Source organism: Marmota monax, unplaced genomic scaffold (assembly GCF_021218885.2).
Source record: "Marmota monax isolate L192 unplaced genomic scaffold, Marmota_monax_Labrador192_F-V1.1 WCK01_AAM20220418_F8-fsc00113, whole genome shotgun sequence".
In the NCBI taxonomy this organism is placed as follows: domain Eukaryota; kingdom Metazoa; phylum Chordata; class Mammalia; order Rodentia; family Sciuridae; genus Marmota; species Marmota monax.
This window is the reverse complement of record NW_026694479.1, coordinates 516,762-531,849: the sequence shown is the minus strand read 5'-3', so window position 1 is coordinate 531,849 and position 15,088 is coordinate 516,762. Positions and strand designations below refer to the sequence as shown.

The window sequence follows — 15,088 nt, the reverse complement described above, 5'->3', positions numbered from 1 at the left end:
TAAACTTAGGAAATATGCAAAATCTGTAATAAATAAAACTTAGAATAGCACTAAAGAACACAGGGCCATTGAGCAAAGCCAAGACATTTGCTTATCATGACACCAATACTCCTGCCCTCTAGTTTCTAAATTTAACTTGTATCAATAAAGACAACATGTTTCCTAGACAATCAGGTGTCAATTATGTCAATTATTATAATTATTAGTAATATCAATTATTGAAAAATTAAGTGGTTATATCTCTATTCTCTTGAGGAAGAACATAACAAATTGTCTCAAAAGATCTTGAAACAACTTTAGTTTTATTAGCTTCTATCTTAAAGAGTTGCTCAGAAATCCCATTAAGCACAAATAAACAAAAACTGCTTGAAATTTTACCATACCTTTTCTTTCCTCCTTTTCCTTGGGGAGTTGAAGGCATGGATGATCCACAGTGTTTGGAAAATTCTGCTTCATCAGCATATATAGCCGTGCTGTGTAACGGAGGATCTGTGAAACACAGACACAACCTTAAGAGTCTGGCTGTCTGGGAAGTATTTGAGTTTATTCCTTTACAGTGGAATACAAAATGTTTGTTGAAATGGCTGACAAGAGTTGAACACAGAGGTGCATGAATATAATCCCAGTGGTTTGGGAGGCTGAGGCAGGAGAATCTCAAGTTCAAAGCCAGCCTCTGCCACAGTCTGGCTGGGCACAAAATAACCAAGATGCCACGAGGCACTTGTAGGTTCAAACAGGAACTCCTTTATTGCCCGAACTCTCACCGGCACTCCCCGGGAACTCTCTCCGCCCTCAAGAGGGCTCCAGGAGCACTCAAGGGCCCGCGAGAACTCAAAAATAGCGGGTGCCCGAGGCAGGCAGCAGGAGCCGCCCTATTACCGGACAGCAGAGGTCTATATACAACTGAATACACAGCATCATCCAGTCACAGCAATTATACACAGCTTAACTTAATTATCATCATCCTAATGGCTCACTGGTGTCACCTTTCAACCACTCCTTCTGGCAAAATGCCAGGCGCCATCCCAACTCGGCTGTGGCTCTCAACAAGCCTCAGCAATGGGGAGGCACTAACCAACTCAGAAAGGCCCTGTCTCTAAATAAAATACAAAAGAGGGCTGGGGATGTTGCTTGGTGGCCAAGTGCCCCCAGAGTTCAATTCCTGGTACAAAAAAAAAAAAAAAAAAAAAAAAAAAAGAAAAAGAAACAAAATGGCTGACAAGTTACAAATCAGTTACACAGGCCACTTTCCAAATTTTTTGAAAAAATATTTCTTTTAGATGTTGATGGACCTTTTTGTTCATTTATTTATATGCAGTGCTGAGAATTGAACCCAGTGCCTCACACACACTAGGCAAGCACTCTACACTGAGCTACAACCCCAGCTCCTCCAAATGTTTTTGATATCACACCTCAATAAAAAATTTTAACCATAACACCAGTAACTACCTGGATATTTAAATTATAAATCTGCATTCCTGTATTTATATATTAATGGGAATATTTTAATTTTATATATATATATGAAGAGGAAATCTAATATTTTATTTGCTCACCCCTCTGGAACATTATATGCTCTATTCAGGAGACCACTGCATTTATTATAAATTCTACATGTTTAGGGTGGTTGGTCTACTCCTGGGACTATTACTCACTAAATTCCTAGCATTTGGTGGGCACTCAACATTTGTGAATGAATGCCCTTTGGGGAAAGATGTCAGACCTCCTCATTTCTCTTTCTCTTTTCTTTACTCTGGATTTAGGTAGTATAAAAAAGTAAACTTAAATGAGGAAGGAAAGGACTGGGAGACATAGCTCAGTGGTAGAGCGCTTGCCTAGCATGTGCAAGGCCCTGGGTTCAATTCCCAGTCCAGGAGAAAAAAAGAGACAAAGAAGATTAAAGAGGAAGAGATCAAATGGCCTTGGTGGAAAGGCAAAGAAAGGAAATGCTATAAGAGGAGGATGTTCCCACTTGTTCAGGAAAGAGGAGTAATGGAGTCAGTACACTGGGTGGGGTTTATGGAAAGGACAGCAAACTTGAGAGGGGAAGGGAGGTGGCCAGTAGTGACAAACCTGGGATTGCTGCAGGAGCGGGCGGGAGTGTGGGAGCGAGTTGTGGGGGGTGGTATCTGGTAAGAGCCAGGAAACCATGATTTCATCCTCAAATTTTAGCAGGACAGTGCAAACAAACTTTTCTAAACAGCTAGCTGCTTAAATAAGGAGCATATCAACTTCACAACAGAAGTTAGTAATATATTCTGTACTGGTCCTGTGGATTAAATCAATGAGGGAAGGGAGAAAAATAGATCAATCCCTAATTTCCATATGTAACCAATCATATAAGATGAATTCCTACAACTTAATTTAAACAACAAAACAATCCAATTTTAAAATGGGCAAAGAGTTTGAATAGACACTTCTTCAGTGAAGATATACAGTTGGCCAATAAGCACGTTGAAAAGATGCTTGACATCATTACTCATTAGGGAATGTAAACCAAAACCATGAGATACCATTCTCAACCCTGGGAATATCTATTATCAGAAAAAAGAATAAACCCAGAAAATAACAACCATAGTGAGGATGCAGGGAAATTGGATCTCTGTGTGTCCACATGGTGTAGCCACTGTGAAAATAGCAAGGCAATTCCTCAAAAATTTAAACATGGAAGTATGATAAATCCAGTGACTCCACTTCATCAAAGAAAAGCAAATAGGGAGTGACTAGTAACAGGTATGAGGTTTCTTTTAGGATGATAAAAATATTCTGAAACTACATATGGTAATAGCTGCGTAAATTTTTGAGAATATTAAGACAAGTGGATTTTAAAAACCTACAGAATCTTCTATTTTTAGATATTTTAGACAAGTAGCTAAAACAATTTTCTTAACTCATAATAAAAGATGTATTCTGTGCTAATTACTTGCTGCCCTGACCCGCACAGGCAGCTGAACTTAAGGTGGCTTGGTGTGAATTTCCAGGGACACCAACTAAAACACAGACACACACTTTACCTTTAAACAAGCTTCAGGACGGCTTCCCTGCTCTCGGCCTCAGGCTCCCCAAATGGGAGAGCAAGAGAAAGTCACAAGAGGCTGGTGAGAGCAAGGGAGCACGTTTGGAAGTGGGCTCTTATTGGGGGGGACATTTGTTCTTAGAAAGTTCTATCCAAAAAAGGCCAGAAAGGGCAGGGTTACAAGAAACAGGTGAGTGTAATTCAACCCAAGGGATGACACCTATCGACCTCAACTTCCTGAGCTGGGAGGACACCCAAGTCACTATGAAATGGAGTGATCTGTCAGAGCCTATGGCTTCAGGATGGAAGGCACGGGTCATTCAGAGTGACTCCCCACAATTACTTCTCATTTTATTTCATCTTATGAAATATATATTTTCTTTTCTTTTTCTTCTTTTCCTTACCAGGAATTGAACCCAGGGACGCTCACTCACTGAGCCACATATGAGCCCTTTTTATTTTGAGACTGGGTCTAGCTAAGTTCCTGTGGCTGGCTTTGAACTTGTAATCCTCGTTGCCTCAGTCTCCTGAACCCCTGGGAATACAGGTGTGCGCCACCTGGCAGGAATATATATTTTGTTTCATGAAAAAAGTAGGCTGAAAATTTTTAGAAGCCAAATAGAAAATATGTGAGATGGTAAATAAGTTTTCAAAGTTCTCTTAACACTTACTGCAGCAAAAATATCTGATTACCGCTGTTCTACATACAGGGGCCCTTGGCACTTCATCATTTTTGGTCTCTGGACTGGTCATTGACACATTGAGACACAAATAGCCCATTGGGACAGCTCATAGATTACTGGCCAGCCATGTATCAGCCCTATTTACCTCACACTAAGGAACACAGGTGAAGTTCTTCTTGGTTCCTTTGAAACATTCCTGCCTCATGAGTTTACGATAAAGGAAAAGTCCCTCTACTTTTCCTCTTGAAGGTCCTTATATAGTGGTATGATGTGAGAAATATATTTTATATTAATCTTGTTACAAAGTAACATAGTATCCTGATATGAATAGAATATTAATGAATGTTAATAGAAGAGTTCTACTTTGATGATATTCTTTTTTTTTTGGTACCCCAGGGACTGAACTCAGGGGCACTTGACCACTGAGCCACATCCCCAGCCCTCTTTTGTATTTTATTTAGAGACAGGGTCTCACTGAGTTACTTAGCGCCTCACTTTTGCTGACACTAACTTTGAACTCATGATTCTTCTGTCTCAGCCTCCAGAGCTTCTAGGATTACAGGGGTGTGCTACCGCACCTGGCTTGATGATGTTCTTAATTTCAATGTATGATAAAAATTATCAAGTATTCTCCAAAACGTTGCATTTAAATGCAGGTTACATATTTGAAAATACTTCTGTATTTTTGTTGTACCTAACATAAATGTTTTAAAGTTATTTTAGGATAAAGATTTAAAATACTCACCAAAGGTTTCATAAGGTTCATCATCTTTCTCATTTTCACCAAGGCTGCCAATACTTGAGATGTCAGAATTATCAGCAAAGTCAAATGTATCATTAGGCCTGTGCTTTTGACCAGCTTTCTAAAAGTGAATAAAATCAAAGTCTTTGAATTGGTGCTCACAACCAAAGAAAATTACAAAGCCAATTTATTTAGCAAGGATACTCCTGCTATCAGTGCTACCTAAAGAAGCAATCCTTGGGCTGATAGCTCAGGGGTATAGCGCTTGCCTCACACATGTGAGGCACTGGGTTTAACCCTCAGCATCACAGAAAAATAAATAATGACATTGTGTCCATCAAAACAAACAAACAAACAAACAAACAAAGCAATCCTGGGGATATAGACGCCTTTGATAATAATAAGGCAGGGTTGGCAAACTTTTTCTAAAAGGAACTAGAAAGTAAATAATGTAGGCTTTTACAGGTTACTATATTTCTGCTGTACCTACTCAGCTCAGTCACTGAAGTGTGAAAGCAGATAGTGGAAATGCAGAAAAAAAGGAGTTTAGCTGCGTTCCAATACAACTGTACTCATGGGCACTGTAATTTGAATTTTAGATCATTTTCACAGGTCACTATGTTTGTCATCGTGTGCAGAGTCCTAGGCTCAATTCCCAACACTGCAAATAAATAAATAAATACCTTTCTTATAAAAACGCTTCTTAGCTTGCAAGGCTGTACAAACACAAGTGGCAGGTCAGTTTTGGCACACATGCTTTACAGTTTGCCTAAATCTCTGATCTAGGGAAGGCTATGGGCTCTCTCCCCCAGAAATATGTCATATACCCAAAAGTTCATTAACATTTTCAAAGGCACAAAGGGAAAAACCTCCTGGCCCTAGGACAGACCAGGGTTCACAGTTCGACCTATTTGTAAATCCATGAAGTTTGCTATCCTAAATCCTAATGAAAGACCCAAACATACATAAGATGAGGAAAACTTCCATGGAAGCATGGAAGATGTAGAGGGATACTATTAACAGATAAGAAAATTCTGGAAGACACACAGGAGACACAAAAAAACCAGCAAATGAAACAAAAACGTCACCACTCATAGACCTCAGTGAAAGAACCATTCATGGAATACTTGGTGGTGGAATGCCACAAAAGAGGTGCCACTCTAAGGCAAAGGAGTCCTCCTTTGCCTTAGAGTCACTTGTTAGGCAGGCTGCCTTGCAGAGGGAAGACGACGGGAGAAGAAGAAATCCATTCCAGGCATTAGGAACTTTCAACTAAGGCAGCCTGGGATCAGAGCTAAAAAGCTTAGAGAAATCCCTCCCAAGGCACACTGGACTTCGGCTATCAGGAGTAGCAGGTAGGACAGGAGAGCTGAGAGAAATCCATCCACTGAGCAGGTGGGAGCAGAAAGCAAAGCACAAGTCCACAGAGGATCCCAGAGTTTCAGGAGGAATCTAAGTGTCATCCTCTGATGGCTAGGGTCAGGACAGAGACAAGACCACTTAAGACAGACAGGGAGGGGCAGAATAGAGACCAAAAAGAACCCTCAAGTTCATGCAACCTGAAAAGTAGGTGCTTTTCAGGGTGAATGTGAAATACCATAGGCAACCAGAAAAGCCACTAGAGAATAATTTGGAATCAGCTACCATGGGCATTAAAGAAATGTACCTACCTTTAACCGATTCTAAAACTCTCTCCTGAAGAAAGATAAAACTATATGGGGACTAAGTGGAATGTCATAAACAAGTGTTGAAAACTGTAACATGGAAAAATTGCTATGTATGAAAAATGGCAAAATATATGTGACACAATTTTAACATGATGTCAATTATCTGGATGAAAATAAAATCAATTTAGCCATAGGAAAAAAAGCCCTTTCTAAAATGTTAACAAAGGTTATTTTTCTCCATCGTATTGGAAAAAGTGGAAGCAAAGAAATATATTTTTTCCCAATAATAAAACAGAGTTTACCAAGAGAGGTCTACAAAACAGGTTCCCACAAAATGTTATTTTGTTTTGTCAACAGTGAGAAAATTACACTAAAATGTAAAAAGATAACTTACGTCTTTCATGGGATGTGTTCTTCCCAATTCATTCTTTGAATATCCTGCACTATTAAACAGAAAACACACACATGAAAGGGAAAGTTAGTAAATGTGTTAAGTAATTGGGGAAAACACTGTAACTTGTGACACTTTCCAAGCATTTTCTTTCCAAATTACATTCCTCATTAGTTGAATTAATAGCATGCATCCAGTGGAATTTAGGTTATGGCAAAATCCTTTTTAGCAAGCAGAACCTGTATGCCACAAATTTAACTGTATTTTTATAGGTCAAATCATATCGCCAATTTATAAAATAACACTTCTCTCTCTAAAGGAGGTGGAGAACTCCTAATCCTGCTGTTATTCTGTCCCTGAAGTCCTCATCAATCAACAACTGCACAACTGAGCCAAGAGGAGGCATGCTAACATTTACTAGGCACGTAACACCTGTTCCAACCTATGCCTGGCTATTGTACCTACATTTCTTCATTTAACTCTAATAGTCCTTTAAGGTAGAAGCAAATCCCATGCTACAGATGTACACTTGCCCAAAGCAATACACAGCCAGGATGGAAAGAAGCCTGCATTAAAATCTACATTACTTCCAATCTAAAGCCTGCCTTCTTTACAACCCTTAATATTCCTTCATGGGGCACTGAGGTTAAAAAGGATAAAGCTGCATAATTTCAACAAGCTTAAAGTAAACAAATGTAACACTAGTGACTATAATAATAACTAGAAATAACACTGACGGGAAAAACATTATATAGTAGTATATTATTAATAGTAACATTGTCAGTTGACACTGAATACTTACTGAGTATCCTCCACATACCAGGCACTGCAGAGTGGTACCAGGGAATACTCTGGTATAATACAGTACGTAGGCTCTGACTTTAAAATACGTCATGCAGATTACACCTGAAATTTTCAAATACTCATTTGTCGGTAGACAAATCAATATTTCTTTGAGTATTTTTTTTGTGTGATAGACTTTCAAACTTAAAAGTAATAAAAACACACTCAGTATATTGTTTACCCAGATCCAACAATTGTTTACATTTTGTCTCATTTGCTTCCTCTGTTGTGGTGTGTGTATAGTAAACTGAAGACACTGCACCCTTAATCCTGAGTACTTCAACATGGCTTTCCTAAAGAGGGAATTATCTTGAATAATCATAATACAATTTCTAAAATCAAGTAATTCAACACTGACATAATTATCTGTAGTTCATTTTATTACCCTATAATATTTTAAAAGATTTTTCATCTTAGCATTTTTTTAAAAAAGTACAGAATAGAGATATGAGATTGCACTGGGTATAGTACTTTTTTTATAAATATTTTTTTATTTGTTTTAGGGTATAGTACTTTATTAATAAACTTTTTGTTATGTGTGTACTATATGATGTAAAATATCATTTCTGTGAATCACTGAAAAAGAAAAAATTGGAAAACTGTTTAGAGCAGTGATTTTCAGACTTTAGCAGGCATGAGCATGACGTAACAGGCTTGTAAAACAAAATTGCTTGGAGTCAACCCATCCCTAGCCCAGTGTCTGATTTAGTAAACCTGGGGCGAGGTCTGGGATTTTGCATTTCTAACAAGTTCCAGGCTTTGATTCTCAAAACCTGGTAGAAAGTTTTACGGCAATTTTACAGACTATCATTCTAGGGTTCAGAAAAAGTAAATGTTCAATGATCACACAGTCAAGTAACATTTAAATAAGTCTAAAAACTAGAATCTCCTAAGTTTCTTAATCTAAACTATTTCAACTGCCTGGGCTCAAACATCCCATCAAGGATCCTCCGTGCTTTAGGCTGGATTCTAGGTGGGGCTTCCAAAAGATGGAAACATCTGTGATAACCATATTTAAGATTCTAAAGTATGTGCATCTGTGTATGAACACATTTCATGAATCTCAACCCTCATCCCCCTAAACGGGGGGGGGGGGAAATACTGGCCTATTAAGAAAAGTTTAACCGTTTTCAGCTAAGGTGCCAGGCTACTCTATTCTCTTCTATTTTTCTCAACTGGTTACAAGCATCTACTCATGGCTGTGCCCTGCTCCATCCCCACACAAAAGATGCCTTCTCCAGCGGGTGGACCTAGGATCTGGAGGAACTCTTGGGGGTGCGGTCTTCGGAGCGTTCCCTAGCAACCTGCTAGCCTGGTCCAGACAAGGCCTTGGATGCGCTTTAGACATCGCCAGCAGGGCACTCGCCAACGCATCCAATAAAAATTAATCTTTTAGATCAATTTTTTGCAATCTATTTTTAAGTGCATGGCCCCTTTTGATAAAAATAAGTGGCTTGATCCACTGTGGAATGGCATTTAATAATAACAAGCGGCAGCTTAGTCCTCCAGCCAGAAATTTGGTTTATCTTTACGGTCTGTAGTTTCTACTACAAAAACAGCTGCGTTTGGAAAATAAGAGTAGGGACGCCCAGCCAGAGTGTAAACTTCCCTCCATGAGGTAACGTCTGGCAAATGAAAGGTACTTCCAAGTATTTGCTGCATATTTTGTTTGAACTACTCTGAGACTCACACACACAAAGCAATACTACCACTAGGTAACGTTCTCCCTCCTGCCCACTGTTAACTCCTGCAATCTCACGATAACCATAAACACCGGGGCTGTTGCTACCCGGGTTTTACAGAAGTGGAAACAGACCCTGAGCAATTACTCGGGTAAGTTTCAGTTGCAGCAAGAACAACTCTGCGTGGTACAGACCACGTCAGCGGAAAACAAAGTCGGTCCAGGCCTGGGGTTCCGCCGCACTTACCCTGCCGGCGCCGGGGACCTAACCCGCCACTGCAGAGCCATGGGGCTGGTTCCTGAACCCGCCAGATCCAGGAAACTCCCGCCGAGCTCAGCGCTGCTTAGACCAGCCAATCAGGACCGAGCATGCGCACAAGCCCCACCCAGGCCTCTTCCCGGGGCGGGCCCAGGACTTATTTCCCCGGACCCGCCCCCGGACCCGCCCCTCCTGGAGCAAGAGAGAAAACCCGGAGCAAGAGAGAAAACCCAGACGCGTCGAAAGACCACAACTGAGCCGAGACCACGCCTCTCAACCTGATGTTAACAGGACCTTCACTCTCACCAGGGATCCCGCACCAGTTTTTAAGAGCTCCAAAGCCCTGAGACCTCGAGGGCGGGGTTAGGGGGGGTGGGAAGGTGGACTGTTTACGCGAATCAGAGGGTGGGCCCAGGACAAAAAATGACGAGTCCAAATCCAATTGAGCCTCCTGCGCTGGAGTCCTAGCGCAGTTGTCTAGTGTAATGCATTGGAAATGGACAGGGTTTGGCTTTTAGCTCCCTGCTGCTTTTGGTTGTGGGAGTTTGGCATGCTCTTTCTTACCCAAAGCTATGAATTTTGTAATCATCCAGACTTGTATGCAACATCTATATAGCTAGTGGTAGTTCATTCACTTTCATTATCCTTGAAAAGCACTAAGCAAATAAACCATTTTATTATTTTTTTTTTATTTTGTTGTGCATGGATACATCAATTTTAGTGTTTTGCTACTATCAACAATGCAGAACTCAACATTCTTGTGCAAAACTTTCAGGCCATGTGTCTAAATGTTTCTCTAGGGATGGAATTAGTAGTAATATCACTGCTATGTAGGCTACATTTTCAACTTTGTACGATATGCCATTTTTACGCATTGTTTTGTAGACTGTACAATGTATACTCTCACCAGCAGTATTCACATATTGTAGATACTTAGAATTTTCAAGACTTTTACATTTTGCCTATCTAATAAGTTGAAATAGTATCCTGTTGTATTCCCGATTTTCATTTCCCAGAAGTAAATCATCTTTTCATTTTTTTGTAGGTGATTCCTGCTACCTCTTCAGAGAAATGCAGGTTCTCTTTACCCAGAAATCATTTGGGCAACTGCCATTGAAAGATAAATCACCTTTGTGATATTGAAGGAAGTTTCCCACTGATGGATAGAAACAGGTTTTCTGGATAGATTGGAAGTTTTTACCCTTAGGAGAGTGGACAGGTAGTTCCATTTTCTGGGAAAGGGTGGTATAGTCATTCAAACCTTTTGTGCTTGCAGATCTGAGAAAAGAAATTGCTCAATTGTTAAGACAGGAAGAGATTTCGTACTCTGGGTGGAAATAAAAATTTAACCCAAATAGGTTTAAATAATAAAAGGAAATTTTGAGCACATGTCACTGAAAAGTTCAGAAGTGTTAAGCTCAGTTTAATCCAGAGGTTTGAGAAGCAATCTGGGTTTGGACTTCAGTTTCTTGTCTTCCTTCTACATTAACCTTTTCCTTAGGCTGAGTTTTCTTGTCATCAATATCATCAGTATTGCCTGGATTTCCTAGATATTTACAATGATTCAGGCATTATTCTGAGTATTTAGTATCTATTAACTTGTTGAGTGCTCTCAATAATCCTATGTAGTTGGTAATCACTAAATCCCAATTTATAGATTCTAAGAAGCAGTCCCACCACTTGCTAGTGGTGGTACCTGCGCTAGACCCCGAGTCTGGGCCAGAACTTGCACCCAGCAGCCATTCCAAGTCTCATATCTGAGTTCTACCATTCATTAAGAGAGCCTTGCTGTACCACAGTATTCTCAGAAAAAAAAAAGACTGGCACACATACCTGTATTTTCCAGGATTCTCTGGAAAAACAGAACCAGTATTTATGTGAAAGGGAGACCGAGATTGATATGCTTTAAAGAATTGTCTCATAAACTGGAGAACGGGCAACTCCAAAATCTGTAGGGAAGGCCAGCAGGCTAGAAATTCAGGTAAGTATTGGTGATGAAGTTTTGAGTCTAAATTCTGAAGGCAGCAGACTAGGAACTCAGGTTTCTCTGAGAGCATTCCTTTTCCAGGAAACCTTGGTCTTTTTCTCTTAAGGCTTTTAACTGGATGAGGCTCACATACGTTATGAAGAGTAATCTACTTTATTTACTCAGAGTCTAATAATTTAAATGATAGTTATATCTAAAAGTACCTTTCAGCAACATCTAGAGTGATGTCTAACCAACCAGCTGGGCACTGTAGCATAACCACATTGGTGCATAACATTAACAATCACACTATTCTGAACCAATCCTGTGGCCAGGGAAAAGCAATATGTTCTATAGCTTCCTGGAACCATATGAATTCTCAATTCTGCAATTCAGGAGGTGGGTGGGAGGGATGGATATTGGGAAAGGGAAAATAGAAGCTTCAATGACAGATAATTCAAGTCTATGGCTGAAACTTGCCCAAGACTATAGAGCTAGGGTTGTAGTCAGGGAAGCAAGAATTTCAGTCTAGGTATTATTCTCCACCCAAACTCATCTTTGTTCCCCATCATGCCGCTTTCTCAGTTAAACTATCAGCTTAGGACAGTGACTCTCAAGTTGGGTGAGGAGAAAGCAGAGGGAAAGGGAAATTCTGGGATCTCTCTGGTGGATGTAGCATGATAAACAGAGCTGTCCTAGGAAGAAGATGCCTCATTTGCTCTGGCCTGAGGTTATGTGAGAACCATGCCAAAGAATTTGAAGCAGAATAGCAATCTCATAGTTTCTTTTGGCCATCTGTATTGTTGAGGATGAAAAGCTGAGCACCTTCATGAGCTTCTGAATAAGTAAAGGCAGGGGTGGAACCTAGTTGGGGAGAGAGATGGATCACAAAAAGGCTCATTATAAGGCATTCTTGGAAATGTAGGGGCTGGAGGCTGGCCAGTTGGTAGAAACTCCAGTGAAGGGAAGAGGAGGGATCCAGCAGACAGAAGCTACAGCCAAGGAAGTTTCCAGCCAACGAGAAATGCCTCACAAGAATAGTGATTACTTTGAAGCGGAAGCTGTGACAGTATTTTCTGTTTTTTGTTTTGTTTTGTTTTTTAAGATGGAGCCCATGTTGTGCTGTGCTCTTTCCACCAAAGTTACTTTTGCAGATGTTTGCCAAGCTCATCCATCTTGTATGGATGTCTAGGGGGGTGGTGAAAAATGAAGGATATTCTTCAGGATGGGTTGAAGCATATATGTGGGAAGAGGGCTGAGGATATTGGAGTGGAGAATGTGGGGTTACCCCTACTCTAGGACACCTAGAACTAGATGACCAACTTCTGAGAGACCTTGAAGATTCTTAGAATAGGTCACTTCAGGATGCTGGAGGACATCTGAGTGATGGTCCTTAAATTATATAAAATACTTTCATTTTGGGAAATGGGAAAGAACCCCTATTGCCTATTATAATACAAACTACAGAAAATAAAAGAACTATAAAACTTCTTGGATGCTTAGGATAAAGTGAGTGAGTGGGTATGAACCTTTCCCTATGGACATATAAGCTTCCCTGAGGAATAGATTGATGTATATTTTAGTTCTATATTTTGGAATTATTAGTTTGATGTTCAAATAAGAGTATTATTTATCTTAAAGAATTATCATGAAGATAAGAGTGAGGAACAGGTCCCTAGATACATAGAAGAACTTATCGTTCTTGAACCTGCCTCTGCTTTTTTTCTAGGGAGTTTTGTTGAATTTTCTGTTCAACACTGTGTCCACCAGAGGGCAGATAAAGAAAGGGACTGGAGACTTGAAAATGTAATGGGAGAACTGATCTACTCATTTTCAAACCTGTAAATATCAGTTTTAAAAAAAATTGGTTCAAAGTCAGTTCAAGAAGATTAATAAGCCTAGAAACTTTAACTGCCAGTAATTAGCTCATTTTTCTTTTCACCTGATTTCTATTCTTCCATAATTCATCAAATCTCTTCTAATTTCCCTTAAAGCAAAGACTCTGACTTTCTGTTGTGGAGAGGAAAATACTTTATTTCTCAAAATTTCCTACTTTGTTATTTACCTTCCTGTAGCACTTACTAAATATTGGGTAAACAGTAATATCTCACTCAACTTGCATTTCATTAAACTAAGGTAGTTATCTGTTTTAAACAGACCAACTACTCAACATCTGTGACTATGACACTGCAAAACAAATCGAGATGTCCCAGGAGGGAAGGGGGCGGGGAAGAGGGAAGGAGGAGACTTTCTCTTGCTTGTTCCCTTTAAGAGGAAATGAGTCCCAGAAAGGAAGTCAGTGTCTTTTAAAGTTGGAGGGCAAGAAGATTTTCCATTGTAGCAAACTGAGTGACATTAGATTCCTTCACATGTCACATGCTCTTCAACAGTGCCCTGGCTCTCTTACCCAATGACTAAACTTATTTGCTCTGTAACTAATGTTGCCCTACTTTTTCCAGCCCTGACTGGCAGTGTTCCTGCCCAAGCTGAGATCACATGATTAAATAGGTCTGACCAGTATATCATAACCGTTCAATGTCACGTGTTTCAGATTCCATTTCCAGCTCCCTGAAGGGCTGGGAGGAGCTGCTGTTGGAATCTTGGCAGGAGTATTCCAGCAAAATCCAGGACTTCTCTAGCCATGGAATAGCAGACTTCCAACCTGCTTAGGAAATAATTTTATTATAACTCAAGCTGAGGTTAATGGGCCAAGTGAGCACTTAAGCTGAGAAAGAGAAAATAAAAATCAAAGGACACCTCAAGGAAAAAGACTTTCTTTGGGAAATAATGAAGGGAAAATATGTAAAAAAATAAAATTTCTACTTACAGTTGTCTGCACAGCTCTCCCTCAAACTATCATCAGAAAAGAATTTTTTGAAAAAGTTTTCACCTTTTTAATGACCTTGGTTACTGTGATATTATTTTTGGTGGCCTGAGAATACACACAGGCTGGCCCTATTCAAAGGGTTCCCAGCAACCAGTGTCCTTACCTCAATAACTCCTGCTCAGCTGAGAAGGGACTAGTGAGACAGCCAAAGTCACCATCAACAGCACCCATCAAACAGGCTTCCCAGGTGACAGAACCATTTTGCCTAGAACGTTCCCTAGGAGGACATAGCCCCTGTCCCCATGCTTGGCTTCTGCCCTTTACCTTAGAGCTCACTCCCTCAGCCCTTTGACCTTGTGCTTTAGCATAAAACGTTGTCACCATACCCCATACCACTGTGAGGCTGCAGACATGTGTGACTCGGTTTCTGGTCTTTGGAGAGTAAGAGACAGTCTCCTGGAGGAAGTGGCATCTACAATCCAACTGAACAAACGGCATAGGTGTCAGCTGGGCCAGGGTAAGAGCATGCTCTAAGGAGAAAGGACAGCAGGCTTGCAGAGAGCAAGAGCATGATGCATTCTGGAATAAGTTCAGCTGGAATAAGTTCAGCAGGGCTGGGACAGAGTCAGGGAGGTGGCAAAAGATGAGGCAAGGGAAGCAAGTGAGGCTCCTTTAGCTCCTTGCTCCTCAAAGTGGGGGTACCCAGATCAGCAGCACTGGCACCATCTGGAGCTTGTTGGAAATGCAGAATGGCAATTCCAGACTCATTGAATCTGAATCTGCATTTTAAGCTCCTCAGATGATGTGATGCACTGTGAAGTTCAAGAAGCCTTCCTCTGGCTATATCAAGAGTTCAGGCTGGAGAGCAATAAGAAACCTCTCAAAGAGTAAGCTGAGGGAGTCATATGATAAGACTTGTCAGTTAGAGAAATCATTCTTACTACAAAGTGGGTGAGTTAGCAGAGATCTAGAGAGGTGACAAGGTGGCCGGCCAGTTAAGAGGCTGCTGCCAT

At 40.4% G+C, this 15,088-nt stretch overlaps 1 protein-coding gene across 1 annotated transcript in view; it reads right to left on the bottom strand.

The window, feature by feature from the left end:
- Cenpu (centromere protein U) overlaps positions 1-9,381 on the bottom strand; it is a 38,755-nt gene extending 29,374 nt beyond the window's left edge. The window contains exons 1-4 of the mRNA XM_046419080.2: positions 9,271-9,381; positions 6,503-6,551; positions 4,445-4,562; positions 384-489 (exon numbers count right to left, since the gene is read on the bottom strand). Coding sequence (XP_046275036.1) covers positions 384-489; positions 4,445-4,562; positions 6,503-6,551; positions 9,271-9,311 — 314 coding nt within the window. The 5' untranslated portion in view covers positions 9,312-9,381. The remainder of the gene's footprint in view (positions 1-383; positions 490-4,444; positions 4,563-6,502; positions 6,552-9,270) is intronic.
- Positions 9,382-15,088: the final 5,707 nt, after the last annotated feature.